This window comes from Bos indicus x Bos taurus, chromosome 9 (genome assembly GCF_003369695.1).
Source record: "Bos indicus x Bos taurus breed Angus x Brahman F1 hybrid chromosome 9, Bos_hybrid_MaternalHap_v2.0, whole genome shotgun sequence".
In the NCBI taxonomy this organism is placed as follows: domain Eukaryota; kingdom Metazoa; phylum Chordata; class Mammalia; order Artiodactyla; family Bovidae; genus Bos; species Bos indicus x Bos taurus.
In genome coordinates, this window is record NC_040084.1 from 101783248 (window position 1) to 101810846 (window position 27599).

Below are 27599 nucleotides of genomic sequence, written 5' to 3' on the forward strand. Positions count from 1 at the left end.
GGGTCTGTTGTCTGAGAGTCACAGAGTCGCTCTCTAGTTCTTTCGGGCGTGTCCACAATCCGCTCACGTCTGGCTATTTTCCTTGCATACTTTGCGTTCCATCAAACCCGCACACTCCTGGAGGCCAGTCTACAACCGCCCAGGATTTGAACACTAGGTCTCCTTTTTACGTCTTCATCACCCACAGATCATCTACATGTCACCGTCATGGCTGTGAAGTATCTTCGGTCAGCTTGATACTTCATCTGATGCTTAGAATCTTTGCTCAGCCCTGGCTGTATCTCCCAGGGCCCTGTCGACTGAGGGCAGGGCCCCCGAAGATCCCCAGGGCTGGTGTGGAACTGTCAGCTCCCCTCGAGGGGCAGGGTGTTCATCATGACCAAGCCATCAAGGGCCAGCCCAGCACGCGAGGTCTCGGTGGTGCCAGCAGGGCTGGAGGAGATGACAGGAGAGCGGGGTGGCCAGTGTATGAAGCCAGATCAGAAGAGCACAGCCCCTGGAGGTGGACTCTGGAAAGGAGACGGAAACCGGAAGAGCAGAACCCTCGCAAGCAGATAGCCCTGCCCCTGTGTTCCCCGGGCAGTCGGTGGTAGCTCACTAGCCATGCTGTTTTATGCTCAGCGGCACGTCTGACTCCAGATCCTGCTGCCTGGTCTTCCAGGAGCCCGGGATGTCCCAGGACTCTCCAGAGAAGCTGCAGATGTTCATAGGGATGAACTAGGGACCCCCGGAGGGTCCTTCTCTAATTCATGACCAGAATGATCGGCAGAAAAACCAGACCCGCCTCGCTGCGTCCTCAGAGGGTCCCACCCTGGGGACTGCTCAGCCTGCATGGTCTCCCTGGGCCTCCCCTCGGCCACCTGAGGTCACACGTGCTCTCACGTGCTACAGGATCCTCCATGGCTCTGTGTGCAGTGTTTCTCTGGCCCAGAACCCACGCCCCCCACTGCCCCTCCAGGCTAATACACACACAAGGCTTGGAGATGCACCCCAGGCCCTCAGGCAGCCCTGCCGGGGGGCCCTCCTGACTGCAGCAGCCGGTATATTTTGCGCTTGCTTCCATCACTGAACAAACCACAGTGCGTAATACACAAGGGTGAAGCCCAAATGGTCCAGTCTTCCAGCTGCTGGGTCCACTTGCACCGTGGTTGAAATAGACACACATTTGACTCCATTTTGGACAAATATAAAAGTAAAATCTCTCCACTTATGGCACAGAAAACGCTTTTCCTGCTGTCCCACCCCCTGGCCACCGAGCCTCCGCCAGGCCTGGCTGGGGGCCTGCCTGCCCCTCCGTCTGCCTGTCCCCCCAGCCCCGCCCTGCCCCTGCCCCTTGCCTCTAGGTACTGCGTCCTACCAGGGGAGGGGGCTCCCTCTGCTGGCTCCTCAGCCTTCTCAGGTCTCAGGGAAAAGGCAGGGGTGAAATCCGCCCGAGATTTCTGGCCTCTTCACCCACATGACCGGGCTTCCCGGGCAGCACCACTGACCTGTGTCCCCAGCACCTGCCACAGCTGTGCGGGGCACCTCACTGGACAGGGCACGCCCATGGCCAGCAGTGGCCAGGGGACCTACACTCGGACTCTTTGGGTGAGGATGTCGTGCCTTCAGGGGACGACAGGGTGGAAACACCATCTCCAGGCTCGGCAGCCACCTCCAGCAGGTGATCTGGGGCAAGGGCCTCAGTCTTGTCACCTGCCAGGTGCGTGACACCAACCAGCTGAACTCCCGCCAATTCTTCCACTGCAGATGCTATGGACTCACTCTCGGAGGTACTGAGCTGTGTTCCTCCAAATTCATGTGGTCAAGTCCTAACCCCAAAACTTCATGGGAAACCTTATTTGGAAATGTGATTAGTTGGGATGAGTTCACCCTGGGGCAAGCTGGCCCCTGACCCCATATGGCTAGGGCCCTGATCAGTTCAGTTCAGTCGCTCAGTCATGTCCAACTTTTTGTGACTCCATGGACTGCAGCACACCAGGCCTCCCTGTTCATTGCCAACTCCTGGAGCTTGCTCAAACTCATGTCCATCGAGTCGGTGATGCCATCCAGCCATCTCATCCTCTGTTGTCCCCTTCTCCTCCTGCCCTCAATCTTTCCCAGCATCAGGGTCTTTTCCAATGAGTCAGTTCTTTGCATCAGGTGGCCAAAATATTGGAGTTTCAGCTTTAGCATCAGTCCTTCCAATGACTATTCAGGACTGATTTCCTTTAGGATGGACTGGTTGGATCTCTTGCAGTTCAAGGGACTCTCAAGAGTCTTCTTCAACACCACAGTTCAAAAGCATCAATTCTTCAGCACTCAGCTTTCTTTATAGTCCAACTCTCACATCCATACATGACCACAGGAAAAACCATAGCTTTGACTAGACGGACCTTTGTTGGCGAAGTAATATCTCTGCTTTTTAATATGCTGTCTAGTCTCTGGGGTCGCACAGAGTCGGACACGACTGAAGCAATTTAGCAGCAGCAGCAGCAGGTTGGTCATAGATGAAGAGCAGAAGTTTGGGCAGAGGGGACCCCTCTACAGTTCAAGGATCAATCGACAGAGATCTGGGCTGACTTGAAGGTGATGGGGTCAAACCACAGATTGACGAGAGGACCCAGGGCTTAGGTGAGATCTTCTGATGTTGACAAACTCACCAAACGGCCAGGGGACTTTGGGGGGTGGGTCAAGAATAAGGCTCAGGGCAATCAAAAGGGGGAAGAAGTCCCAGCCTTCTAATTGAGCTGCCTGTGTAGAGCAAAATTAATCTACACAACATAATTTTCACTTTATAGGCCAAAGATTTAAGGCAATTAAATTTAGCAGCCGACCTGGGTCAAGTTGGGTGAGTAATAATTCCGACTATGATTTCCTCTTTATGTGAGTCTGCACATCCTATGACATTAATATGAAGTGGGCTCGCAGGATGGTCCATAACTCCTGGGCCTTTACAATAATTCACTTTAGAGATCATCAGGAGGGCATTCTCTGGCCATGGATGGGCTGTTTTCCAAGCTGCTACAGGCTCCACTAGGCTAGTGTAATTTGATGATTATCCACCTAAATGAGACCAATCCATCTTTCTCTCTCATCAGGTATGCAAACTAAATAACAGAACAATATTCTGGGTTAGAGAACTATGATTTTTGTGATGTTAAAGTCTAAGACAAAAGTAAATTTAGAAAATTCTTTCCTTTTTCCGAAATAAAGGAAGAACAAATACATTTCCCCTCCCTTTGGTTTGGTCACAGTCGCCCACCAATGCCATGAATTCTCCCCACCAAATACCATGCTATTTGAAAGGAAAGAGGGACTCCCAAACAAAAGTCTTCAATCGCTACGAGAGACGAGACTGAGCTGCTTGTTCTGTGTGCTTGAGTGGATAAACGAGCTAATGTCTTCATTTCCAGTTCCTGACTCCAGTTTCTGCCTCTGGGGAGGTTAGGCAGGTGAGACCATACCTGGGCACTGCCCAAGGGCAGAGCAGTTGGGAGTGGAGTTGTGTGCCTGCTACCTAGGAGGCAAGTGCTTTGCACACATGCTCACATATGCATCCCTAACAGAACAGGTGTTCGGAGTTTGTTATGGCACTCACAAATGACAAGGCAGAGACTGGGCGGATTTTCATAACAAAACTTCAGTACTGAAATCAAAGTTTCGATCATCAGCAGATCTACTGGTGGGAGGTTGCGTGATGACTTCTCAGGGTGATAGACCAGAGCGGTCCCTCTTCTCCACCGCTGGTTCTCTCTTGTTCTGCTTCTGGCGTGGACTCAGGACCCAGCCGGGCGCTTCATTCTTCTTTGTCTGGTGCTGCCAGCCCTTCTAGAGACAGCCCAACAGTCCCTCGCCCACTCTGCCTTTTTGCAGTGATCTCAGGAAACAGTTTAATAAGACCTGTTAAAACGCACTGCACAGGACGATGGTTTCTTCTGCCAGTAACTGAGCCTTGGACAACTCTATCTGTCCAAGCGGCAGGGAAAGAAAGATGCCCTCCCCACCCCCCAGACCTGTGCACTCCGATTCTCTCTGCTTCCACACGTTCCTTTGTCCAACACACTGCGTGTTTCCTATGTGTCAGGTGTCGTGCTGGCTCTGGAGGTCTTCCTCACAACCCTGTGAAGAAGCTCTGCTACGACCCTCGCTTCACAGGTCAGGAACCCAGGCGCAGAGAGGGGCAGCCCTCTGCCGAAGGTTGCACAGCAAGGAAGTGCCCGGTGGGACGGGGTCCTGGTATTCCAGCCCCCCACCTGGCGCTGCCACGCAGAGCTCCCCCTGAGCTCCGCTCCCCGCTGGTTCACACCTGTGCATCCTCCACGTTCCAATCACCCCCCGGGCAGCCCCGGGTGGCTCAGGGGTCAGGGGGGCTTACCCAGCCGGTTGCAGGGGTTCCGTTTGAAAAGCGCTCTCAGCAGACTCTGGGCCTCCACGCTGAGGAACTGCGGCATGCCTAGCTTGGCTCTGAAAAGCACAGTCATATTTTAGGGGAAGAAAGATGAGCCCAAGGCGGGCCAGAGCTTGCTCCAGTGCTCTGGGTTTTTGCAGTCAGCATCCACAGAGAAATCCAATCAAACCTATGTGACCAGAGCAGCTATTCACAGCAGCTGTTTAATAATTCATTAAAAACAATAAAGCCCCTAAAAATAAACAGCAATGCTCCCATGAACATAAGTAACATTTTAAATGGAAATTAACTATGTTTTCTGAGACAATGCCATCAAAGGCTTTGGAGAGACGAGTGGTGTTGCTGACATTTTGGGAATCTCTCTTGGTTTGATGAGGCAGCTGGATTCTCCCATGAGCCTCCAGTTTAGTCTGTGGCCACATCTGGGAAAGGAGGGCCTTGCAGGCCCCTGGGGTCCTGGACACCCCCTACCTTCAGGAACCACGTGACCACAGTCTGGTGCTGCCCCTTCAGAAATGCTGTCACTCCCAAGTGACAGGCTGTAAGTTCACACCTGGGATTTGCTGCGAGGAAATTATTCTAGCTCCAGAAAAAGGTCTTGTGCCCCCTTAGAATGAAAAGGAGCAGAGACCACCAATAGAAACAGCAGATTGCAGTTACGCCCGTCATCACAGTACAAGGTCCCCTGATACAGGAAACATTGTTCATGGGATGCCTCTTATTATGGGATGCCTCTTATTTATAAAATGACGTGATCTACAAAAATGCAAGGTTTGTAGGTGCCTCTCGGTTTTACAAAAGTTGTGTGTTCACCTGCAAGCAGAGTTTGAGAGAGCTGGTCATGAGGCCAAGCAGCTTCACAGCTTCTCCTGCAGGTGTGGTGAGCACCCCCTCCACGCCCCCCAACCCCCCGAGCAGGGAGAGCTGGAGTGACTTGGAGTCCACCCGTTCCAGGGGCCACTCGCCCGCTCGCGTCTGCCCTCCACCTGCTTCTCTCTCCCACAGATTGCTGTCTGACATCTGGCTCAGATGACGCCTGTTCACATTTAAGGAGTTACAGCAAGAGACTTCCTGCTGGTCCAGCTGTTAGGACCTGGTGTTTCCACTGCAGGGAGCGTGGGTTCAATCCCTGGTTGGGGAACTCTGGTGAATCCCAGGAGCCATGCAGTGAAGCCAATAAAACAAAATGATGTTTTAAAAAAAGATACTACAGAAAGACAGGCTCTGTGTTTAGATCTCTTTCTAGGGTTCTAAATGCAAAACCTATTTTCATGGTAAAATATTCTGCGTGAACATTAAGGAGAAAGTTATGTTCACCCTTAGTCACATGCTTCCCAGACAACGCTAGTGGTAAAGAACCCACCTGCCAATGCAGAAGACATGAGACAAGGGTTTGATCCCTGGGCTGGCAAGATCCCCTGGAGGAAGAAATGGCGACCCATTCCAGTATTCTTGCCTGGGAAATCCCATGGACAGAGGAGGCTGGTGGGCTATAGTCCATGGGGTCGCAAAGAGTCAGACACGACTGAAGCGACTTAGCATGCACACTCAGTCACACGGGACACACGAGTCCTGCCCATGTCAGGCAGGAGAGCTGAGGCCCCTACACGTGCAGGCGACAGGCAGAGCAGGAGGCTCTCTCGGGAGCTCCTGCGCCCTCTGCCCCTGAGTCTGCGTTTCTGAAGGTCATCCGCCATCACGTCTAAAGACCCTGCCACGGGACAACTTTGATGAGCTTCACAAATGGGAGACAGAATCTTCAATAGAAGATTTCATCAGAATCACACCCCACTCGCTTTATCCACTGACAGGGAAATGCCAAGGGTGCTCACTACCATCACTGCCTACTGGACACTCCTGGTTTCAAAGACGGAAGCTCTTGCTATCAGAAGGGGCGAGCAAGTGCTGGGGTGGATCCCACGGTGGGAGTTTGACTCACTTGAGGATGAGGGCCATGGTCTCCTTCCTGTCCTTCCCCTGGAACGGCAGTGACCCCGTGAGCATCTCGAACTGCAGAGCAACACAGAACAGGAGCAAGTGTTCAGACCAACCCCACTGCCCAGTGGAGAGACCCAGACGGGCAGCGTGCGCCCGAGTTCACGCGGCCATTCGAAGTCCTGGTCAAATACGTGCAGGCTGGCCCACGTGGTTGCTTGGAACAGAGCTGCATGGTGGGCCTCAGCGTTCACTGCAGAGATGGATGGGCGGGCGATCAACAGTCACCAACTCAGCTCCACGACAGGGAGCAGGGGTCAGTGCTGGGACGGGGACCTGCAGGGATGGCAGGATATGGCCACACACCCTCCACGGGGCGACTGAGGACCCGTCCTTCCCTGGAGGGTGCAGTGGAGCAGCTCAGCGAGAAGGAGGCGGGGGCTGGGGCGGGGGGAGATCTCTCGGTCCAGATCGAATGCGAGGATGCACCGTGGACTCTGAGAGCCGTGCAGACTCATCATCATCAGGACAACCCTCCTCCTTCACCCTACTGTGATCCCCACCCAGCGGTCATGAGACACTGAACGGTGGAGCAGACCGGCCCCTAAGCGGGTAATTCAGGACAGAGTGTCCTGCGCCCAAGAGCAGGGTGGCCGGACAGTCCCTGCAGTGAGGACCGCGGCAGACAGCAGGGGCGAGAGGCCAGCCTCTCTGGGCCACTGTCTCCAAAGTTCTGGGCCATTTCCTGGGGCGCAGAGGCGGGGGTGGGCCGGGGAGCCCAGGCATGCTCTGCACTCACTGCCTGTGGACCCTCGGGGCCTAGACCTTCCTGGGCTGGGGACCCGTGAAGGTCTCCCCTGCGCCCGGGAGACCCTCACAGAGACAGGTGTTCATGGCACAAGATGAGACGCTTGTGTTCATGAGCCAAGGTGAGGCAAAGCGCCAAGAGGACACAGAGCCCGAGCGCCGCTCCCGCCCTCCTCTCTTCTCGTCTGCCTTTCACGTCTCTTCTCCTGGCTGCTTTTCATTTCATCTTTCTTCTTGTGTCTTCACGGTTCCTTTTTTCCCTCTTTCAGTCTCTCCATTTATTAAACATGCAATGACTTTGACCAGAAAGCAGCATGTAAGGCATATTTTAGATTTTGTGTCTGTTGTCTTAATATATACAGACGTGGGCGAGGTGGACAGCATGGCCCCGCTCCCCCAGAAGCCTCACAGCGCCAACTCCGGGTGGCTCTGCCGCGCGTGGATTTGCGTGCAGTCTTCTGTGCTGTGCTGGCCGCTGAGACGGTCCTTCTCCCCAGGCTCAGGCCGGCCTCGGGCTCTGCCACTGATGAACGTCAGGTACACAGAGACACACGTGGCGTTCTGTGACCTCAGAGCTTCAGGCACGGGCTCCCTGCGGAACCGCTGTGTGGTCTCTGGTGAGGACAGTGTGCACCCTGAGGGCTCGGAGAGTGTAGGGGCGGGGTCCAGGCACAGGCGCAAGCCGGGGGCCCTCAGGGAGCCGCCCTGCCCCGTGCTTCTCAGGAGGATGGAGGGGGACAGAGGGGGATGGAGGCTGAAGAACTGGAATCGCTTCTGAAGATGCAGAGCTGTGACCTGGGACCGGGAAGCCCATGTCAGGAAGGTGAGACCAAACTTCTGGTAAAATGTGCAGTGAGGGTGCTGACGCCCCACGCCCACCCCCACCGCACACCCTCCAGACAGGGCGACGGGGGAGCACCCACATGGATGGGAGCAGAGGCGAGGAGGCGGTTACCTTTCAGGGGAGAAGCTAACCTGATGGTCTCACTGATGTGTCTAAAGAGAGACGGCTGGTCGGAAGGGACAGCTGGACGTCCCATCTCAGGGGCCTCCGCCGTGAAGACGGACTGAGTCTCAGCTGAGGCCACTCGCGGTCTAAATAACCAAGAACGCAGAGAGCATCACCAGCCCCTGGCAGCCAGCACTCATGGGGCCGCGTGAGGTCAGCAGCTTGTGCCGATCACCTTGTCTGGATTAACCCGCTTCATTTGCTGTGACTCTGTTTGGGGAGCAGCCTTCTCATCACAGTTTGACTTCCTTGTGAGTGGCTGGAGGGGAGAGATCACACTGACTCTGGAGGTGGGGGTGCTGCCCAGCACGGCAGGCGGTCTCTTCTGGAAACCCGTGCGCTGGCATCTTGGCTGAGGCCGTGGGAACTGACCCCTGTCCCCTGAGCTGGTTCAACGTGTCTGCCCTACAGACAGAGGTCGGGGTCTGCACTGACAAGTCCAATCAGCCTACACTTCTGAGTCTGCGGGGCCAACGACCAGAAGCTAGAGACCAAGTGAGCCTCCTGGGTGCCGGCCGGAAGGCACAGGAGTGACACCCTGCAGGACAGAGGCCAGAGGTCCTGTGGCCAGGGTGCGAGGCGTCTGCTGGAAAGAGGCAGCCGAACAACCTCCGTGGAATCTCCGAGAACTCCCGTCACTCGGTCTCCTCATCCGTTAGACGCACAAGGAGGAGGGGGCTGGACAACCCGGAGAGGCCACGATGCTTCTCCCATCCAGTGTCAGACCCAAGAACCTCAGAGGTCTGGTTCCTGCTGAGGACTCACAAACGTGGAGGGGCCGCCAGCCCAGGGCCCGGTGCAGGGGGGCTGGACGGGGGCAGGGGACGAGGAAGGCTGAGGACGGGAGGACCGCGTGGGCCAGCACCCCTTTTGTCGTGACTACGGGACATCCCGTCTAGAAGGTGTTTGCTGCATGCTCTGCGAACGAAAGATCCGAAGAAAATCCACATTTCTAGACGTATATGTAAAAATGCTCCACTCGTGTATTTTGGTTCATGGTGACTTTTATGACTAAGTGGAGGGATTCTGTGATTGAAGTAAGAAAAGCATCTTTAATCTGGAAATGACCGCACCCTTTAAAATAACATTAAGAGCGTTAAGGATAAAGAAGGTCTGACTCTTCACACATCTGTATCCTTAGCTGAATCCCAGCTCTGTTTCCCGATGCTGGGAGCCTGGGGAGGATGGAGGGGAGGCTGCCAGGAAATGCCAGGCTCAGGAATGGATGAGTCACACAATGGGCATTGTTTTCCTGGGTTGTTCCCGGATCTCTGTGCTATGGGGGTGGGTGGGCGCACAGGGCACAGCGTCCCGGGCGCCTGTAGACTGTGGGTGCCCCACCGCGCGCACGCCCTACCACGAGCACGCCCCACCGCGCGCACGCCGTACCACGAGCACGCCCCACCGCGCGCACGCCCTACCATGAGCACGCCGAAGGACCACCAGTCCGCACTCTGCGTGTGGCCCCTCCGGTTCACCACCTCAGGCGCCATGTACTCGATCGTCCCGCAGAAGGAGTAGGCTCTCTTGTCGTGGTCGATGGCCTCTTTACTCAGCCCGAAATCTACAGGGACACACCGCACACAGCGCTCAGTCTCTGGGTGGTGCTCAGACCCCTGGCTGCCCGGCCAGCCCTCCCCACCTCCCTCCCGGGGCCACGCGGCCTGCAGAGGCTGAGCCAGGCCCCGCGCCTCCCCGTGAGATTCTGTCGGGATGAACACGTGCAGGAGTGCTCGCAAGGGTACCAAGAGTCTGTGTTCTGATGCCCGACGCCACTTCCCCAGAGGCCGTTTTTGGCAGGACACCCTGGATGTCGGCGGCCTGGGGAGAGGCTCTGGAGTTGCTCTGATGGACGGGCAGGGAGAGGACCCCTATTCCAAAGGAAGGGACCAGAAAAGGGTCACGGGCACAAGGGTACTCAGGAAGGTGGCCCCCAGTGGTGAGGCAAGAAGCAGAAGACAGACAAGTCTGACGGGGCTTTGGAGCTCCTGCCGTGGGTCACCGTCCCCAGATCTCATCCTCAAAGCCAGCCAAGGGGGCCGTCCTGCCACGCTCCTGTTACTGCACCCAGCGGGTGGGGGACACAGTGAGCCCGCCGGTCCTGAGACTACAGACCCCTCCAGTTCATCATCTGTGAACTTCAGGCTACCTAACCTCCTCCCGGGCGGAGTGAGGACCAAGCGAGCCCGCGGCTAAGACAGCCTCCCCGCCACCCCCGTGGGTCTGACACTCACGGCCGAAGCGACTTGCTCTGCACATGAGAGTCTCGGGGGCTTGTCTGTCATTTGTGCCAAAATGACAGATCATGACAAATGACTAACTCGGGGTCACTAATAAATAACAGAGATGGCAACGATTGCATCAGAGGAAGCCAAAATCCTCTGATGAGCCCCGCAGGGCGGCAGGTGTCCAGTGTGCTGTGGGGGAAGAGCAGAGAAACAGCCCCAGAAAGAGTGAAGCGGCTGGGCCAGAGCCGAAGCGATGCCAGTTGTGGATGTGTCTGGAGGTGAAAGTAAAGTCCGAGGCTACAAAGAACAGCACTGAATAGGGAACCGGAACATTAGGTCCATGAACCAAGGCAAATTGGAAGTGGTCAAGCAGGAGATGGCAAGTGTGAACATCAACATTTTAGGAATCAGAGAACTAAAATGGGCCAGAATGGGTGAATTTAACTCAGGTGACCACTATGTCTACTACCGTGGGCAAGAATCCCTTAGAAGAAATGGAGTAGCCATCATGGTCAACAAAAGGGTCTGAAATGCAGTTTTAGGGTGCAATCTCAAAAATGACAGAATGATCTCTGTTCGTTTCCAAGGCAAACCATTCAGCATCACAGTAATCCAAGTCTGTGCCCCGACTGCTGATGCTGAAGAAGCTGAAGTTCTGAACCATTCAGTTCTATGAAGACCGACAAGACCTTGTATAACTAACACCAAAAGAAAACCCTATGATGTGACACATACATTTAATGTGACTGCTCATGCTTATTCCAGCTACCTCTGTACACATGTGTACACGTGGTTTATATAACACATGTGCGCAGTTCCTCACTCAGCAGAGAAACCCGGAAAGGTATTACCAGAACCTAAAATCTCCATGAAACGCCTGGCTGGCACTTCAGAACTGTTTTACCCGGGTGCAGAGTCAGGTTTAGGTTCCAGCTTGTAAGCGTTAGTCTCTTCTGCTGCCCTCTGTGGGCAGCACAGAGGCACCATCAGGTCAGAGTGGGCTCTGCAGCAGCCACACCAGTAGACACTGCAGGCGCCTTCCAACCTGTGGCCCCCTGCCCCTAGGGTGCCTCCTGAAGGGTTTGTCACATTAGTGCCACGTTCTCATGCATAATTCACGAGAAGCTTAAAAAGTCTAACTGTGACATTAGAGAGAAGTTACTGTCAGTTACTCTGTGCTCTGCGCAGGGACGTGGTGGGGCATCAGGAGTGGGGTGAGCCAGCCCAGAGGAGAGAAGAGGCCTCAGGGAGACCAGAAGGAGCTGCAGCCACGGGGACGCGTGTGCACGCGCTGCTGATGGGGGCCTGGGCTGGCGCCCCGTGTACCAGGGCCGGGACAAAGTCAACAGTTGGGGGTAGGGGAGACTTACACACCTGTGATCTTAATATGCCCCTCTTCGTCCAGGAGGATGCTGGAAGAAAGGGGAGGAAAACAGATGCTTTGAGAAGAGACACGGGAGAGGGCACGTGGACACCAGGGGACCCGCCCAGGCCCCGGGGAGCAGTCTCCATGCCAGATAGGGGGTGCCTGCTGGCCCCCCGGCTGCTGCGTCTCTGGTCAGCAGCTTCCGCTGGGTTGGGCGCGCACAGACCCTTGGTGTATGGGGCAGGGGGCACCCCTGTGTCCTTGTACCTGTTCACCAGGCTCGCGGGGGATGGCAGGTCTGAGACCTTCTCAAGCCCGGGGGGACGGTTTGCCCCCCCGCCCCCAGGACTGCCTGCCTTGTGAGAACAGGGCTGGGATGGGCCAGGAGCGCCTGAGCTGTGCAGACACAGAGCCCCTCAGGGATCTCCTGTCCCCAGGCGGGCGCTGGCTGGCCGGAGCCCACTCCTTCTCCCCGGATCTCCCCGGGAGCCCTGTCCTGGCTCTTGGGACCAGCCCCGAGCTCCAGGGAAACCCGTGAGATCTCAGGCTGGTCCCCTGGCCCCGGCCCTCGTCGCGGGCGTGGGCCACCTGGGAGCCCCACCAGGAGCCCTGTCCTGCCGCCCCCGGCTCTCTGCCGTGGGGCCGGGCTTGCTCCTGCGGGGGGCACGGTGGGGCTGGAGGCAGGCCAGCGCCCTGCGAGGCCCTGCTCCAGGTTGCAGCCCACGGCTCCTGGGGGGCTTCTGGTCACCCCGTCTCGCTCTTTGCTGTAACTAAACCCTGCTCCCCCAGCTCCTGGGAGGTGTCAGCCCAGCTCCAAAGAGACTGGGATGTACACTGTGAGGATTAACATGTGGATCCTTAAACACATTTGGGAAAGGGAGGGAGCTGGGACACAGGTCACCAGGAGGACACTAGGCGGAGGGCAGTGTCGGTCACAGCAGGACAGATGCTGTGTGACCCCACTCGCGTGGGGACCCAGAGCGGGACAGGACGGATGCCATGTGACCCCACTTGCGTGGGGACCCAGAGCGGTCAGGTCCGTGGAGACGGGGAGTGGGGGGTGGGAGGCGGTGTTTCCACGGGGAAGAGTGTCGGTTTTGCAGGATGGAGAGTTGGGGACGGAGGGTGGTGACGTACAACAGTGTCAGTGCTCTTGACACGACTAACCTGTGCCGTTGCAGATGGTCAAGATGGTCCATTTTATGTTATACTCACCTTGCCACAATTAAAAAAAATCAGCCATGGGATTAAAATACCCACTATTTCATGGAAAAGGGCAGGAAAAACCTACAGCATATAACTGAGGTGACATCTATAATGAAAGAAGCAAATGTTCTCGTCTTTGCTTCCAAGGCACACTTCACCTTTGCCCCAGAAGTGAGCAACTCTCAAGATTAACTCCTAATTCTCGTTCTTCCGCCTGCACTGACGTATTACCACGTCTAACTGTCCGGATCTCTCTGATCCTTAACCAGAGGGAGACTCGGGGTGCTGCCCTCCGGGTGGCCCAGGGCTCAGGGCAGGGGTGATGGTGGCCCCGCGCCCGCGGTGAAGGCGGCGTTTGCCGGGCACGGGGACACCCAGGAGAGGGCCTTTCACGGCTATTCACACATTCATCATTTACACGTGCGGCCAGAGATGCTCTGCCCAGCGGGCGCTCAGGCTGATGCCGGGCGTGGGTGTCAGGCAAACGCGCTTTGCGTCAGAGGCGTTGCCAACATTCCTGGCCTCCGGGCAAACCCGAGTGCTTCCGTCAGTGGCGGCTGCGTCTCAGAGCAGAGTGTGTGCTTTTCTCAGGTCGCGGCAGGTGAAGGAGTAAGGGACGGAGAATAAGGCGGGGAGTTTCACCTCCTGGGCCCTCGGGACCTGGGTTGCCTTTCGCCTCAAGCCTTGGGGTCCCTCCAGGCCCCACCTATCCAGCGGCAGGCATGGACCTCCGTCTACGGGGGGAGGGGGGGTGGGTTGGGGGGTGTTGTCAACCACTTCAGAGGGTTGAGAAATCACCAACTCTGCAGCAGAGACCACTGAACTTAAAACAGCACCCTACAGACCCCTCCTTTCCAAGTGGGTCCCTCCTAGACTGTTAGCTCTGCATAGAAAATAGCAGGGAAATGCCTGAAATAAGAATATTACTATGTGGGGGGACTTTAAAAAAATTTAGACTGGATTAGCAAAATATCGTAGAAACAACATTACAGATGATCGTTGCCAAAGATACAGGAATCTATTTGGGATCTGGGCTGCGAATCTGGTCCACTGTCTTTTAGAAAACCTTGGAGCAGCTCAACTGACTCATCACCTAGAAACGGGCCCGCTGAGGCAGCTGAAGGGCTTCCAGAACCTGGAGGTGGAGGTGGGCCAGAGGCCAGCCTGGAGGAGGAGGTGTGTGGGGGATGGGCCCCTGCAGGACGGGCCCCACCTAAGGGGGACAGCAGGTGTGGTTGGAGGGGCGGAGGGCCGCCTCCAGCCTGCCCAGCCTCCCCTGAACCGCAGGGGTGCAGCCTGGGCAGGAGGTGTTCAGAGGGTCAGGTGGGGAGCGGGGCCATCCCACACGTCTCAGCACAAGCCATGCCTGCGTCTGGCCCCTTCCGGGGGGCAGGCAGGTGGAATCCCCGTGTGCGGGGGTGGCACCAGGACGTCCCCGGCCTCCAGCCTGGTGTGTGCACACAGGGGAACAGGGACAGAGCGAGGTCTCGGCGGGGCGGGGGGCTGCTCACTTCTCTGGCTTCAGGTCTCTGTAGATGATGCCCAGGCCGTGCAGGTGGTCCAAGGCCAGGGCCAGCTCCGCCAGGTAGAACTTGACGTCCTCCTCCGTGAACATCACCTGCAGGAGACAGAGGAGACTCAGCCTGCTCGGTCCGCTGGGTGGAGAGAGCAGGACGCTGCTCCTGAGGCCTGCCCTGAGCCCTGGGCCCCGAGCCCCAAGTCCTGAGCGTCGAGCCCCAAATCACAGTGCTCAGAGCCCCGAGCACTGAGTACTGAACCCTGATCACCGAGCCCTGAGCACTGAGCCCCGAGGACTAGCCATGAGCCCTGAGCACTAAGCCCTGAGTCCTGAACACTGAGCCCCGAGGACTAGCCGTGAGCCCTGAGCACTGAGCCCTGAGCCCCGAGTCCCAAGCACTGAGCCCCGAGTCCCGAGCGCCAAGCCCCAAGTCCCGAGCGCTGAGCCCCGAGTCCTGACCCCTGAGCCCGGAGCACTGAGCACTGAGCCCCGAGTCCTGAGTGCCAAGCCCCGAGTCCCAAGCACTGAGCCCTGAGCCCTGGGCCCTGAGCCCCAAGCACTGAGCACTGAGCCCTGAGTCCTGAGTGCCAAGCCCCAAGTCCCAAGCACTGAGCCCTGAGCCCCAAGCCCAGAGCACTGAGCCCCGAGCACTGAGCGCTGAGCCCTGAGTGCTGAGCACTGAGCCCTGGGCCCTGAGCCCCGAGCACTGAGCACTGAGCCCTGAGTCCTGAGTGCCAAGCCCCGAGTCCCAAGCACTGAGCCCTGAGCCCCAAGCCCAGAGCACTGAGCCCCGAGCACTGAGCGCTGAGCCCTGAGTGCTGAGCACTGAGCCCTGAGCCCTGAGCACTGAGCCCTGAGTCCCAAGCACTGAGGCCTGAGCACTGAGCCCCGAGCACTGAGCGCTGAGCACTGAGCCCCGAGTCCTGAGCACTGAGCCCCGAGCACTGAGCACTGAGCCCCGAGCACTGAGCACTGAGCCCCGAGTCCCGAGCACTGAGCCCTGAGCACTGAGCCCTGAGCCCTGAGCACTGAGCCCTGAGCGCCGAGCACTGAGCCCTAAGCCCCGAGTCCCGAGCACTGAGCCCCGAGTCCCAAGCACTGAGCCCTGAGCCCTGAGTCCTAGGTGCTGAGCCCCGAGTCCCAAACACTGAGCCCTGAGCACTGAGCCCTGAGCACTGAGCCCCGAGTCCCAAGCACTGAGCACTGAGCCCTGAGCCCCGAGCACTGAGCCCTGAGTCCCAAGCACTGAGCCCTGAGCACTGAGCCCTGAGCACTGAGCGCTGAGCACTGAGCCCCAAGTCCTGAGCACTGAGCCCTGAGCACTGAGCACTGAGCCCCGAGTCCTTAGCACTGAGCCCCGAGCACTGAGCACTGAGCCCCGAGCACTGAGCACTGAGCCCTGAGTCCTGAGCACTGAGCCCTGAGCGCCGAGCACTGAGCCCTAAGCCCCGAGTCCTGAGCACTGAGCCCCGAGTCCCAAGCACTGAGCCCTGAGCCCTGAGTCCTAGGTGCTGAGCCCTGAGTCCCAAACACTGAACCCTGAGCACTGAGCCCTGAGCACTGAGCCCTGAGTCCCAAGCACTGAGCCCTGAGCCCCGAGCACTGAGCCCTGAGCCCCGAGTCCTGAGCACTGAGCCCTGAGTCCTGAGCACTGAGCCCTGAGCACGGAGTGCCAAGCACTGAGCCCTAAGCCCTGAGTCCCAAGCACTGAGCCCCGAGTCCCAAGCACTGAGCCCTGAGCCCCGAGTCCTGAGTGCTGAGCCCTGAGTCCCGAGCACAGAGCCCTGAGCACTGAGCACTGAGGCCTGAGCCCCGAGTCCCAAGCACTGAGCCCCGAGCCCTGAGCCTTGAGCACTGAGCCCCGAGCCCCGAGCCCTGAACACTGAGCCCGAGCACTGAGCCCTATGCCCTGAGCACTGACCACTGAGCCTCGAGCACTGAGCCCTGAGCCCTGAGCCCCAAGCACTGAGCCCTGTGCCCCAAGCCCTGAGTACTGAGCACTGAGCCCTGAGCCCCAAGCCCTGTGCCCCGAGCACAGAGCCCTGAGCCCCAAGCCCTGAGCCTTGAGCCCTGTGCCCTGAGCCCCAAGCACTGAGCCCTGAGTACTGAGCCCTGAGCCCTGAGCCCTGAGCCCTGAGCCCTGAGCCTGAGCACTGAGCCCTGTGCCCCGAGCACTGACCACTGTGCCCCGAGCACTGAGCCCTGAGCCCCAAGCACTGAGCCCTGAGCCCCGAGCCCTGAGCCCCGAGCACTGAGCCCTGAGCCCGAGCACTGAGCCCTGTGCCCTGAGCACTGACCACTGAGCCCCAAGCACTGAGCACTGATCCCTGAGCCCTGTGCCCCAAGCACTGAGTACTGAGCACTGAGCCCCAAGCCCCAAGCCCTGAGCACTGAGCCCTGAGCACTGAGCACTGAGCCCTGAGCCCTGAGCACTGAGCACTGAGCCCCGAGTCCTGAGCACTGAGCCCCGAGCACTGAGCACTGAGCCCCGAGCACTGAGCACTGAGCCCTGAGTCCTGAGCACTGAGCCCTGAGTGCTGAGCCCTGAGCGCCGAGCACTGAGCCCTAAGCCCCGAGTCCCGAGCACTGAGCCCCAAGTCCCAAGCACTGAGCCCCGAGCCCTGAGCCTTGAGCACTGAGCCCCGAGCCCCGAGCCCTGAGCACTGAGCCCTGAGCACTGAGCCCGAGCACTGAGCCCTATGCCCTGAGCACTGACCACTGAGCCCTGTGCCCTGAGCCCTGAGCCCTGAGCCCTGGGCCCCGAGCACTGAGCCCTGAGCCCCGAGCCCTGAGCCTTGAGCCCTGTGCCCTGAGCCCTGAGCCCCAAGCACTGAGCCCTGAGTACTGAGCCCTGAGCCCCGAGCCCTGAGCCCTGAGCACTGAGCCCTGAGCCTGAGCACTGAGCCCTGTGCCCCGAGCACTGACCACTGTGCCCCGAGCACTGAGCACTGAGCCCTGAGCCCCAAGCACTGAGCCCTGAGCCCTGAGCCCCGAGCACTGAGCCCTGAGCCCTGAGCCCCGAGCACTGAGCCCCGTGCCCTGAGCACTGACCACTGAGCCCCAAGCACTGAGCACTGATCCCTGATCCCTGAGCCCCAAGCACTGAGCCCTGTGCCCCAAGCACTGAGTACTGAGCACTGAGCCCCAAGCCCTGAGCACTGAGCCCCGAGCACTGAGTACTGAGCCCTGAGCACTGAGCACTGAGCCCCGAGCACTGAGCACTGACCACTGAGCCCTGAGCACTGAGCCCTGAGCCCTGAGCCCTGGGCCCCGAGCACTGAGCCCTGAGCCCTGAGCCCCAAGCACTGAGCCCTGAGTACTGAGCCCTGAGCCCCGAGCCCTGAGCCCTGAGCACTGAGCCCTGAGCCTGAGCACTGAGCCCTGTGCCCCGAGCACTGACCACTGTGCCCCGAGCACTGAGCACTGAGCCCTGAGTCCCAAGCACTGAGCCCCGAGTCCCAAGCACTGAGCCCTGAGCCCCGAGTCCTGAGTGCTGAGCCCTGAGTCCCGAGCACAGAGCCCTGAGCACTGAGCACTGAGGCCTGAGCCCCGAGTCCCAAGCACTGAGCCCCGAGCCCTGAGCCTTGAGCACTGAGCCCCGAGCCCCGAGCCCTGAACACTGAGCCCGAGCACTGAGCCCTATGCCCTGAGCACTGACCACTGAGCCTCGAGCACTGAGCCCTGAGCCCTGAGCCCCAAGCACTGAGCCCTGTGCCCCAAGCCCTGAGTACTGAGCACTGAGCCCTGAGCCCCAAGCCCTGTGCCCCGAGCACAGAGCCCTGAGCCCCAAGCCCTGAGCCTTGAGCCCTGTGCCCTGAGCCCCAAGCACTGAGCCCTGAGTACTGAGCCCTGAGCCCTGAGCCTGAGCACTGAGCCCTGTGCCCCGAGCACTGACCACTGTGCCCCGAGCACTGAGCCCTGAGCCCCAAGCACTGAGCCCTGAGCCCCGAGCCCTGAGCCCCGAGCACTGAGCCCTGAGCCCGAGCACTGAGCCCTGTGCCCTGAGCACTGACCACTGAGCCCCAAGCACTGAGCACTGATCCCTGAGCCCTGTGCCCCAAGCACTGAGTACTGAGCACTGAGCCCCAAGCCCCAAGCCCTGAGCACTGAGCCCTGAGCACTGAGCACTGAGCCCTGAGCCCTGAGCACTGAGCCCCGAGTCCTGAGCACTGAGCCCCGAGCACTGAGCACTGAGCCCCGAGCACTGAGCACTGAGCCCTGAGTCCTGAGCACTGAGCCCTGAGTGCTGAGCCCTGAGCGCCGAGCACTGAGCCCTAAGCCCCGAGTCCCGAGCACTGAGCCCCAAGTCCCAAGCACTGAGCCCCGAGCCCTGAGCCTTGAGCACTGAGCCCCGAGCCCCGAGCCCTGAGCACTGAGCCCTGAGCACTGAGCCCGAGCACTGAGCCCTATGCCCTGAGCACTGACCACTGAGCCCTGTGCCCTGAGCCCTGAGCCCTGAGCCCTGGGCCCCGAGCACTGAGCCCTGAGCCCCAAGCCCTGAGCCTTGAGCCCTGTGCCCTGAGCCCTGAGCCCCAAGCACTGAGCCCTGAGTACTGAGCCCTGAGCCCTGAGCACTGAGCCCTGAGCCTGAGCACTGAGCCCTGTGCCCCGAGCACTGACCACTGTGCCCCGAGCACTGAGCACTGAGCCCTGAGCCCCAAGCACTGAGCCCTGAGCCCTGAGCCCCGAGCACTGAGCCCTGAGCCCGAGCACTGAGCCCCGTGCCCTGAGCACTGACCACTGAGCCCCAAGCACTGAGCACTGATCCCTGATCCCTGAGCCCCAAGCACTGAGCCCTGTGCCCCAAGCACTGAGTACTGAGCACTGAGCCCCAAGCCCTGAGCACTGAGCCCCGAGCACTGAGTACTGAGCCCTGAGCCCTGAGCACTGAGCACTGAGCCCTGAGCCCTGAGCACTGAGCACTGAGCCCCGAGCCCTGAGCACAGCTCCGCTCTGCAGACCATGGCCCTGACCAGGCTCTTCCGGCTCCTACACCAGAAGCATGAGTTCCCGTCGCAGTTTCAGGACCAGTGAATCTGGGGGCTCTTCTCACAAAGTGACTTGGCTTGTGGGTGGAACACCGGGCTGGGTTCTCTCCTCTGGGCAAGCTTCTCTTGCCCCTCAAACCATGTGGCTTGGGAGTGTGTTTCTGGGTTTATGTTTTAATACAAGTGCCTAGGATGTTCAGTTCAGTTCAGTTCAGTCGCTGAGTTGTGTCTGACTCTTTATGACCCCATGAACCACAGCACGCCAGGCCTCCCTGTCCATCATCAACTCCCAGAGTTTACTCAGACTCATGTCCATTGAGTCAGTGATGCCATCCAGCCATCTCATCCTCTGTCATCCCCTTCTCCTCCTGCCTTCAATCTTTCCCAGCATCAGGGTCTTTTCAAATGAGTCAGCTCTTCGCATCAGGTGGCCAAAGTATTGGAGTTTCATCTTCAGCATCAGTCCTTCCAATGAATATTCGAAGGGCTGATTTCCTTTAGGATGGATTGGTGATTGGTTGGATTTCCTTGCAGTCCAAGGGACTCTCAAGATGTCTTCTCTGCCTGGGATGTACCATTTTATTATAACACAACCATCTAAACCACGCTGTGAAGGTCGATGTAAACAGGCCTGAAAGGTTTCCTGAGACCACGTCTTGAATCTCATTTCTCCTCCTTCAGACCTCACATCTTCCTGCCTCGGGTTACGGACGAGGAGCCGCTGTCTCTCCGAAGCGGACGAGTCCACTAACACGACCCACTCGTGTGGCGTCGGCAGGTGCCCCTCTCGGGGAGGCCAGTGGGAGAGGGATCCTGGCTCAGCTGAAACACACTCAAGGCCACGGCGCCTAGCAGACCTCCAGGTCATTGCCTCCCACGGTCTCCCTGTCCATGGCGGCTGTGAGAACCGGCATGCAATTCTGTAGTCACCTCACCAGCAAGCCAGATGCTACCAGAAAGCGTTCTCTACCTGCACCGTGAGAAGTCAGCGTCACAGACAGCAGAAACCCGTGTCATGGCTGAACTCCCTCTGAAAATCAACACACCATCAGAAGGCTGCACAGGAAGCTGGGGCCAGGATAAGGGTCGAACGTGATGACATCAGGCTGGTGCAGGTGGAGCTCGTCCCCTTCACAAAGGGGGTGCCTCCCAGTGGGGCCGGGACATGAGCCCCAAGTCCTGGAGGGAAGCATCAGGGTCCCGCCAACCCTTGCCGCCCCTCCGGCCTCTGGAATCACTTGTTCCGTCTCCACGCTTGACCAGCATCTCCTTCCCTGGCTGGGTCTTTCTTCCCTAAACTGGCCAACACGCTCAGGGGGCTTCTCTGCCATCAGATGCTGCTGGCTGTTGGGTTCCCCTTCGCCTGACCGTCCCCACCTCTGGACATAAGCACACGGGCGTGCCTGCAGTCCAGGCTTACAGTCACCGTTTCCTCTTCTTGGCTGTTCTTAGGACTCAGCTCAGGACGGCCTCCAAGTTCAAATGATAGAGTTTCTCTTCGGGAATGAAACACCCACGGATGTGAGTTCTCGAAGGAGTCAGTGCTGAGACCGACACTCACAAGGATGCCATCCAGTGGACTCGGGGAAAACAATGGAAAGAAAATACTTTTTCACGTAGAGTTAGGGTAACGTTCATTTCCCGTGTGTCCGTGAACTCTGAGACCCTGTTGAGCCCACACCGGACAACTTCACTTCAGCTCTGAAATAAGGGTCTTCCAGGAGCCTTACGTGTCCCCACTGGGAGCCGCGGTAGGGCTTTTTGCTAACCGTTGTTGCCTTCAGAAGCCCAGCGACAGCGTGCGTCACAGCGGAGGCAGCCTGACTCTTGTAGACAAGGTCGGGGAGCAGACCAAGAGGCGCCAGGAGAGAAACGCCAGCCTCAACGATCCAGCCTCCCTGGAAACTGAGCTCAGCTGGGAGGCAGGTTGAAGGACCAGAGACCCGCTCCCAGAGAGCTTTTGGAGAACGTGGACCTGATTCTCCAAGCCATGCTTTCAGTCTATATGCAAAGAGCCCGATACATCTGTTGTGCTGTGACCTGGCGGTCCGGTGGGAGATGGAGAGACAGGGCAGCCTGACGTCTCAGGGACCGCACCCTGCCCCACCATGACTGACTGCTCACTTCGGAGTGTCACACAGGGTGGACAGCTCTCCTGCTGTGCCAGTGGGTGGTGAGGAAAGGGAGCGGGCAGCTGAACCCTTTGTTATGGCCAGGAGGAGCCCCACGGCGGGGGCAAGGCTGCATCACAGGGTCGCAAACCTGCTGGTGCATCGTGACCAACGCTGCCGCCCTCTCTTCTGAGTAAGGGAAACAGCACGCAATCATCAGGACGAAGAGTCCAGAGTCACCCCTGCCTGGAGCAGGAGACTGGGTTTTCCATCCCATGAAGCAGGAGCCAGAGAGCTTCCACGTTGAGCCTCAAGACATTCTAGAAGGTTCCCGTCAGGTACTGGGGGCAAGGAGAAGCCCTGGGGCTGTGAAGTGGCTGGGGTCACGCAGGTCTCCCGCGCGCAGCCCTAACTGGACGCCCCAGACGCCCCTCCCAGGAAGTGTGGTCCCCGTGTTAACAGCATCTTCCTACAGTGGAAACCGATCCCGTGAAATAGTCTTTCCCACGTGACATGACCAAGTTTCCATCTGCTCTACACAAGGGTGGTTCGAGAACTCCACAGGGGTCATGGGAAGCCTCTTTTCTGAAGATCCTTCCCTGGTGGCTCAGTCAGTAAGTAATCTGCCTGCAAGACAGGAGACCTGGGTTCGATCCCTGGGTCAGGAAGATCTCCTGGAGAAGGGCATGGCAACCCACTCCAGTACGCTTGCCTGGGAAATCCATGGACAGAGGAGCCTGGCGGCCTACAGTCATGGGGTCGCCAAGAGTTGGACATCACTGAGTGACGAACACTTTCTTCGAGGACAACAGATTTCTTCTCCGTGTGACTTGCGAGACTTCTTTAAAACAAGTAATACACCTATACACACGTCATACACACCCCACCACCACACGTGCACACGTATACTGCACACGCACACACACACATGCCACCTGGCACACATACATGTGCATGTATGCACACACACACTCACACACAGCCCCCTCCTGCCACCCCTCTGTGTCCTGCAGACTCTAGGCAGCCACCCACAGCCCCCCAGCCCACACTGTGTACCTCTTTGGAGAGCCGGGTGAAGAGGTCCCCTCCGCGCAGGAAGTCCAGAATCAGGTAGAGTTTCCCCTCCGTCTGGAAGGCTGCAGACGGAGAGAGGTGAGAGCGTTTTTCACAGTGCCTGGGGTGGCCGTCATCCCTTGGGGCCAGCGCTGAGCGCTAGGAGCCCGTCTGTCTTTGGCTCAGACAGCACCGTGTGGTCTCTAACACTGAGTCATTTCAGACGCAGGCCTGGGGCAGGGTGGACAGTGTGGGGGGCAGCACTCGGGGAGAGGGGGCCCACGGCAAAGAGCTCTGCCTGCACTTCTCACGAACAGTCTGGAGACTATTTCTTGTCCTCTCCTACCCACTCCCTCCCCTTCTTTCTTTCTCAATCACTAAGGGGATTGAACGACATGCAGGGAAAAGTGTTCGTGGGTCCCCGTGCTCTCACCACCCCTGTGAACACCGGGCCAACTGGGTGTCGTCGGAGAGTCGGCTTTGCTGTGAGCTGCCTGGGGAGGGGCAGGGCGACTGGACCGTCCGGGACCACCCTGCCCTTCTATGGAGCTGCTTCAGTGCAGCTCAGGGTTCAAGGCCGCCCGCCGCCCGTTCCTCCTTTGAGGACCGCACTGGGGATGGGACAGCCTGGCTACTGCACCCGGTGGCCGTGGGGCTCGTGTCCTCGGTTTGGGCCCCGAGGGCCACAGGTAGGGGCGTGCGGTCTACGGTTCTGCCCCCGCCCACCACGAGCAAGGGCACGCCTCGGTCAGAGGGGTCTGCGGGCACGTGAGGGTCAAGAGAAAGCAATGCCGTGGCCACCGGACGGTCAGTCCAGTGCTACCGCTGGCCCACCACGTGGCATCTGTGTCCTACACAGAGCGTCGGCTGGAGGGGCGCTGACACCCCCACACACTTGGAAACTTCATTTACTGAACGTCAAGGCCAGAGCTTATAATGTTGGGGTTTTAGAAACGCAGGGCTTCCCTGGTGGCTCAGCTGATGAAGAATCTGCCTGCAAGGCGGGAGATCTGGGTTCCATCCCTGGGTTGGGAAGAGCCCCTGGAGTAGGAAATGGCAACCCACTCCAGTATTCTTTCCTGGAGAAACCCATGGACAGAGGAGCCGGGTGGGCTACAGTCCAGGGGGTCGCAAAGAGTCGGACATGACTGAGCACACACAGACCATAATGAAGCTTTACGATGAAAGGGTGATTCACTTCTGCCAGGATGTCTCTCTCCATCTTTGACCTGACTCGGTCCCGAACTGCAAGACAGAAAACAATGAAGACTTTCAAAGGCAGGAGTCAGGTTCTGGAGAATGTGGGACACAAAACTTTAGATATAGATAATTTCCCACTTTTTTTTTTGTCACAAACTTCTCAAACAGATACAGAAGTTTAAAGAGCAGGCTGAATGGCCACTCCTGAAACCTCCACCTGGATTCAACAACTGCTCACATTCGGACACATTTTCTCTTGCCCTCTCTTCCCCACACATACACACATTTTAGCCAGAAGTCTGATAATAAATCATCGACACCATGACCTTCCACCCCAAGTGCACTTATAACACACGCAGCATCTCCTAAGAAGAGGACAGTCTCTTACATAACCCGAACACAACTGCCACCCCTGAGGAGACTAACCCTCATTCCATAACATCATCCAGCTCCCCGTCCACATCCCAGTCCTGCCCTAGGTCAGTCACAGCTGCTATTTTCCAGCACAGGGTTCTGTCACGGTTCACACAGCACCTCTAATGGTTGCATTTCCTTATTCCTTTTGCTTCTGGAATAAAATGGCCCCACATCTTTCTCTCCTTGCACTTTCTGTGGGCTTTAAGGGTTAAGCCCAGTTTTCTTGTAGATCGTCTCCGGTTGTGACTGATTATTGCCTTACTGGTTGCTGTAACTCCCATATTTCTTATGAACCAAGGTTAGGTCTGGAGGCTTTTTAAGGTTGAGGCCAAACATTTTTGGCAAAAACACCTCCGGGGTGACGCTGCAGGCCCCAGGGGCAGTGGGTGGGGCAGGGGTGCTGTGCCCTCTGCTCAGGGCGCTGAGCTCCGCCGGGTCAAGGCGGCAGGCCATCCGCCTCCCACTGGAAAGACGCACAGGTCGCTCTGTAAGTAAGCAATAGCCTGAGGGACGACATTTTAGTAATGAATGGCCTGTGGGTTCCCTTACGATTCTTCATCAGTTAGCTTGCATACGGTCCTTGCTTAGGTCATTTAGGGTCACAAATCAGCCATTTTCTCATTTCTGATGGGACTAGGAATCAAGAGGATCAACCCTTCTCTCACTCTTCCTGGGGATAACTGTGAGCTATGGATTTTAAAACATGAGTGTTCTAACAAATCACAGTATCATTCTTCTCAGTGCTGACACTGTCCAAAGTGTAGCTGTCTGGGAACACAGACAGAATAAGTTTTGAGGCAAAAATAAATGAAAAACAAAGTCACTGCTTGAGAGTAAGAACAATGCCAAGATTCCCACGAGCAAACTGGTACACCCAGGGCAGTGTCCAGGTGACCTCCCACCGCCCTGTGTGTGTGAAGGCAGAAACTTCCCTCAGGAATTCCTAAGTGTGGCAAGTATGATGAATGTCACCCTCAGAATCGGGTATTTAAGTCATTCATTCTTTGGCCTTTTGACATGTACTTAAACCTGGGTCTCCTGCACTACAGGCAGATTCTTTACCATCTGAGCCACCAGGGAAGCCCTTTATTTAAGAAGTCCTTCCCAAAGAATGGCTATAATAGGGGGAAAAAACCCACAAAAAATGGAAAATAACAAGCATGAGTGAGGATGTGGAGAAGCTGGTGGGAGGGCGAAACGGTGCAGCCCCTGTGGAGAACCTCCTGGCAGCTCCTCACAAAGTTAAACACAGAAATACCACAGGACCCAGCGCACCCACTCCCCAAGAACCAAAGCAGAGGTTCCAGCAGATTGCGCACACCCATATCCACAGCAGTGTTAGTCACAAGAGCAAAAGAGACAGAGGCCACCCATGTGCCTACTGATGGATGGCTGAATAAACAAAAGGGGGCGTGGCCACGCGGTGGAATATTACTCAGCCCTGCAAGATAAAATTCGGACACACACTACAGCAGGGATAAGCCCTAGAAACACTATGCTAAGCAAAGTCGGCCAGACAAAAAAGGAGAAGCACCATACGATTCTACTTACACAGGACTGCGGCTGCAAGAGAGGACGCCCTGCGGCAGAATCCGAACGGCTCCATCAGGATGCACCCCCAGCCCAAGCTCACTCACCACCCGGTAGTTCTTTCTTATTTATTTAGTTTTATGAAAGTATGGTTGCCAAGAGGTGGGGGGTGGTGGGGAGGGATGGACTGGGAGCTTGGGGTTAGAACAGGCAAACAAACTGCTTGCAGTTTGCAAACAAACGTCCAGGATGGATACACAACAAGGTCCTGCTGGAGACCGGGTAGCCGTCGTCAAATCCCGAGATAAGCCATAGCAAAAAAGAACATAAAAAAGAACGTGTGTGTGTGTCTAGCTGAATCCCTAATAGTTCTGACCCCGGCTCTGCCGCTGCTCAGGAGAACCAGCGAGGGGACAAGCAAGACAATCCCCGGGGACACGGTACAAGGAGTCGCTCCATTTCCTGCCTGTCCCGGGTTACAGGCTCCGGTGGCTCCGCCAGTGGCAACACCAAAGGGTTTCGGGAAACAGACCCCGAATCCCTTCCTTCAGTAGAAGACGCAGAGGAGGACGGCTGCAGACCCTGAAGGGCACGTGAGCGGTGGGATCAGGACGATGCCCCTCCAAACACCCTCCCAGTCTGAGCAGGAGACCCTGGACGAGACACGTGGAAGGACGGGGGGCCGCACCAGTGCCGGGGGCCAGGGGCTGCCCGCTCCCCAATGAGGGCAGGCAGGACGCCTCTCTGGGCAGCTCCTCGGGGGGAGCCTTGTCTGATGCACTCAGGCTCCTGGGCCGTGTCCTTGACCTCAGGGAGCCAGGCAGACTGGGGAGGGCCACGGGAGACTGCTGTCTGCCCCCCCGGGAAGTCCTCCTCCGGCAGAAGCCCCCTCCCCCCCCCCCGCCCCCGCCACCAATGATGCGATCCAGAGGAGCAAGCGGCCAGGGAGAGGGGATGCTGTGTTCCTACACCCTCCCTGCCATCTCCTCACAAAGCTCACTCTATGACTCCGGATAGGAAAATCGAAACATTCTCTAAATAGGGCTGATGCTATTATCATTGAGCTCAGATCTCTCTGGAATGAGGAGCACTGCTTAGTCACACAGCTGATGATGGTGTTCGTAACGGAAACCAAAGGTCGTAACAAGCCTGGGGACAGAATCAGAAAAAGACACCTTATATTCAGATTTCTAAGGTTTGTCCAGTGAAAGCGGAAAAATGAATATATATTCCCTCTCTACATTTTACACAATAAATCCCAGGTCTATTAGAGAGGTACGTGTTTTTAAAAGCCATGAAAATGAAAAAAAGATGAATCAAATACTTATCTGAGGTTTGGGTGGGGATTTCTTTATTTTTAAATAAAAGCAATGAAAGAAGTAACATAGGAAAGAGTGAGAGACTCAGTTACAAAACAAGTTTCCATCCGAAAGGTCATAAAAAATCAAAAGGCTAACAAAAAACTTCGAGATTATCTGAAACAAACGGCAAAAGGGCCAGGAGCCTAAATACATCATACTAAACATAATACTCTTACTGTGCTTAAACAAACAGAGGAGAAACCAAGACGCCAGCCCAACAGTGAACTTAACGCAGCGCTGATAAACACGCCCGTCTGGGGACCACGCTTTCACAAACAGGTTTGTGAGACTGGCCCCAGGGCATCAACGGGCGAAACACAACCCATGGGCTCCAAGGCGGCAGGACCAGGGAAAGGCTGGGCAGGCCCACGGCAGGACTGGGCCACTGCAGGCGGCTGACGAGGGGGGCGACTGGGTCGGGCTGACACCACCGGAAGGACAGCTGTGCCACGGACGGCCCTTCAGAGGTGAGACCGTGCGTG

At 57.5% G+C, this 27599-nt stretch overlaps 1 protein-coding gene across 7 annotated transcripts in view; it reads right to left on the reverse strand.

The window, feature by feature from the left end:
- RPS6KA2 (ribosomal protein S6 kinase A2) overlaps positions 1 to 27599 on the reverse strand; it is a 336121-nt gene that overhangs the window by 47878 nt on the left and 260644 nt on the right. For all 7 annotated transcript variants that reach the window (XM_027552024.1, XM_027552026.1, XM_027552027.1 and 4 more), the window contains 7 exons: positions 23774 to 23854; positions 22613 to 22692; positions 14450 to 14556; positions 11741 to 11778; positions 9560 to 9702; positions 6327 to 6397; positions 4355 to 4443 (listed from right to left, as the gene is read on the reverse strand). In XM_027552024.1, coding sequence (XP_027407825.1) covers positions 4355 to 4443; positions 6327 to 6397; positions 9560 to 9702; positions 11741 to 11778; positions 14450 to 14556; positions 22613 to 22692; positions 23774 to 23854 — 609 coding nt within the window. The remainder of the gene's footprint in view (positions 1 to 4354; positions 4444 to 6326; positions 6398 to 9559; positions 9703 to 11740; positions 11779 to 14449; positions 14557 to 22612; positions 22693 to 23773; positions 23855 to 27599) is intronic.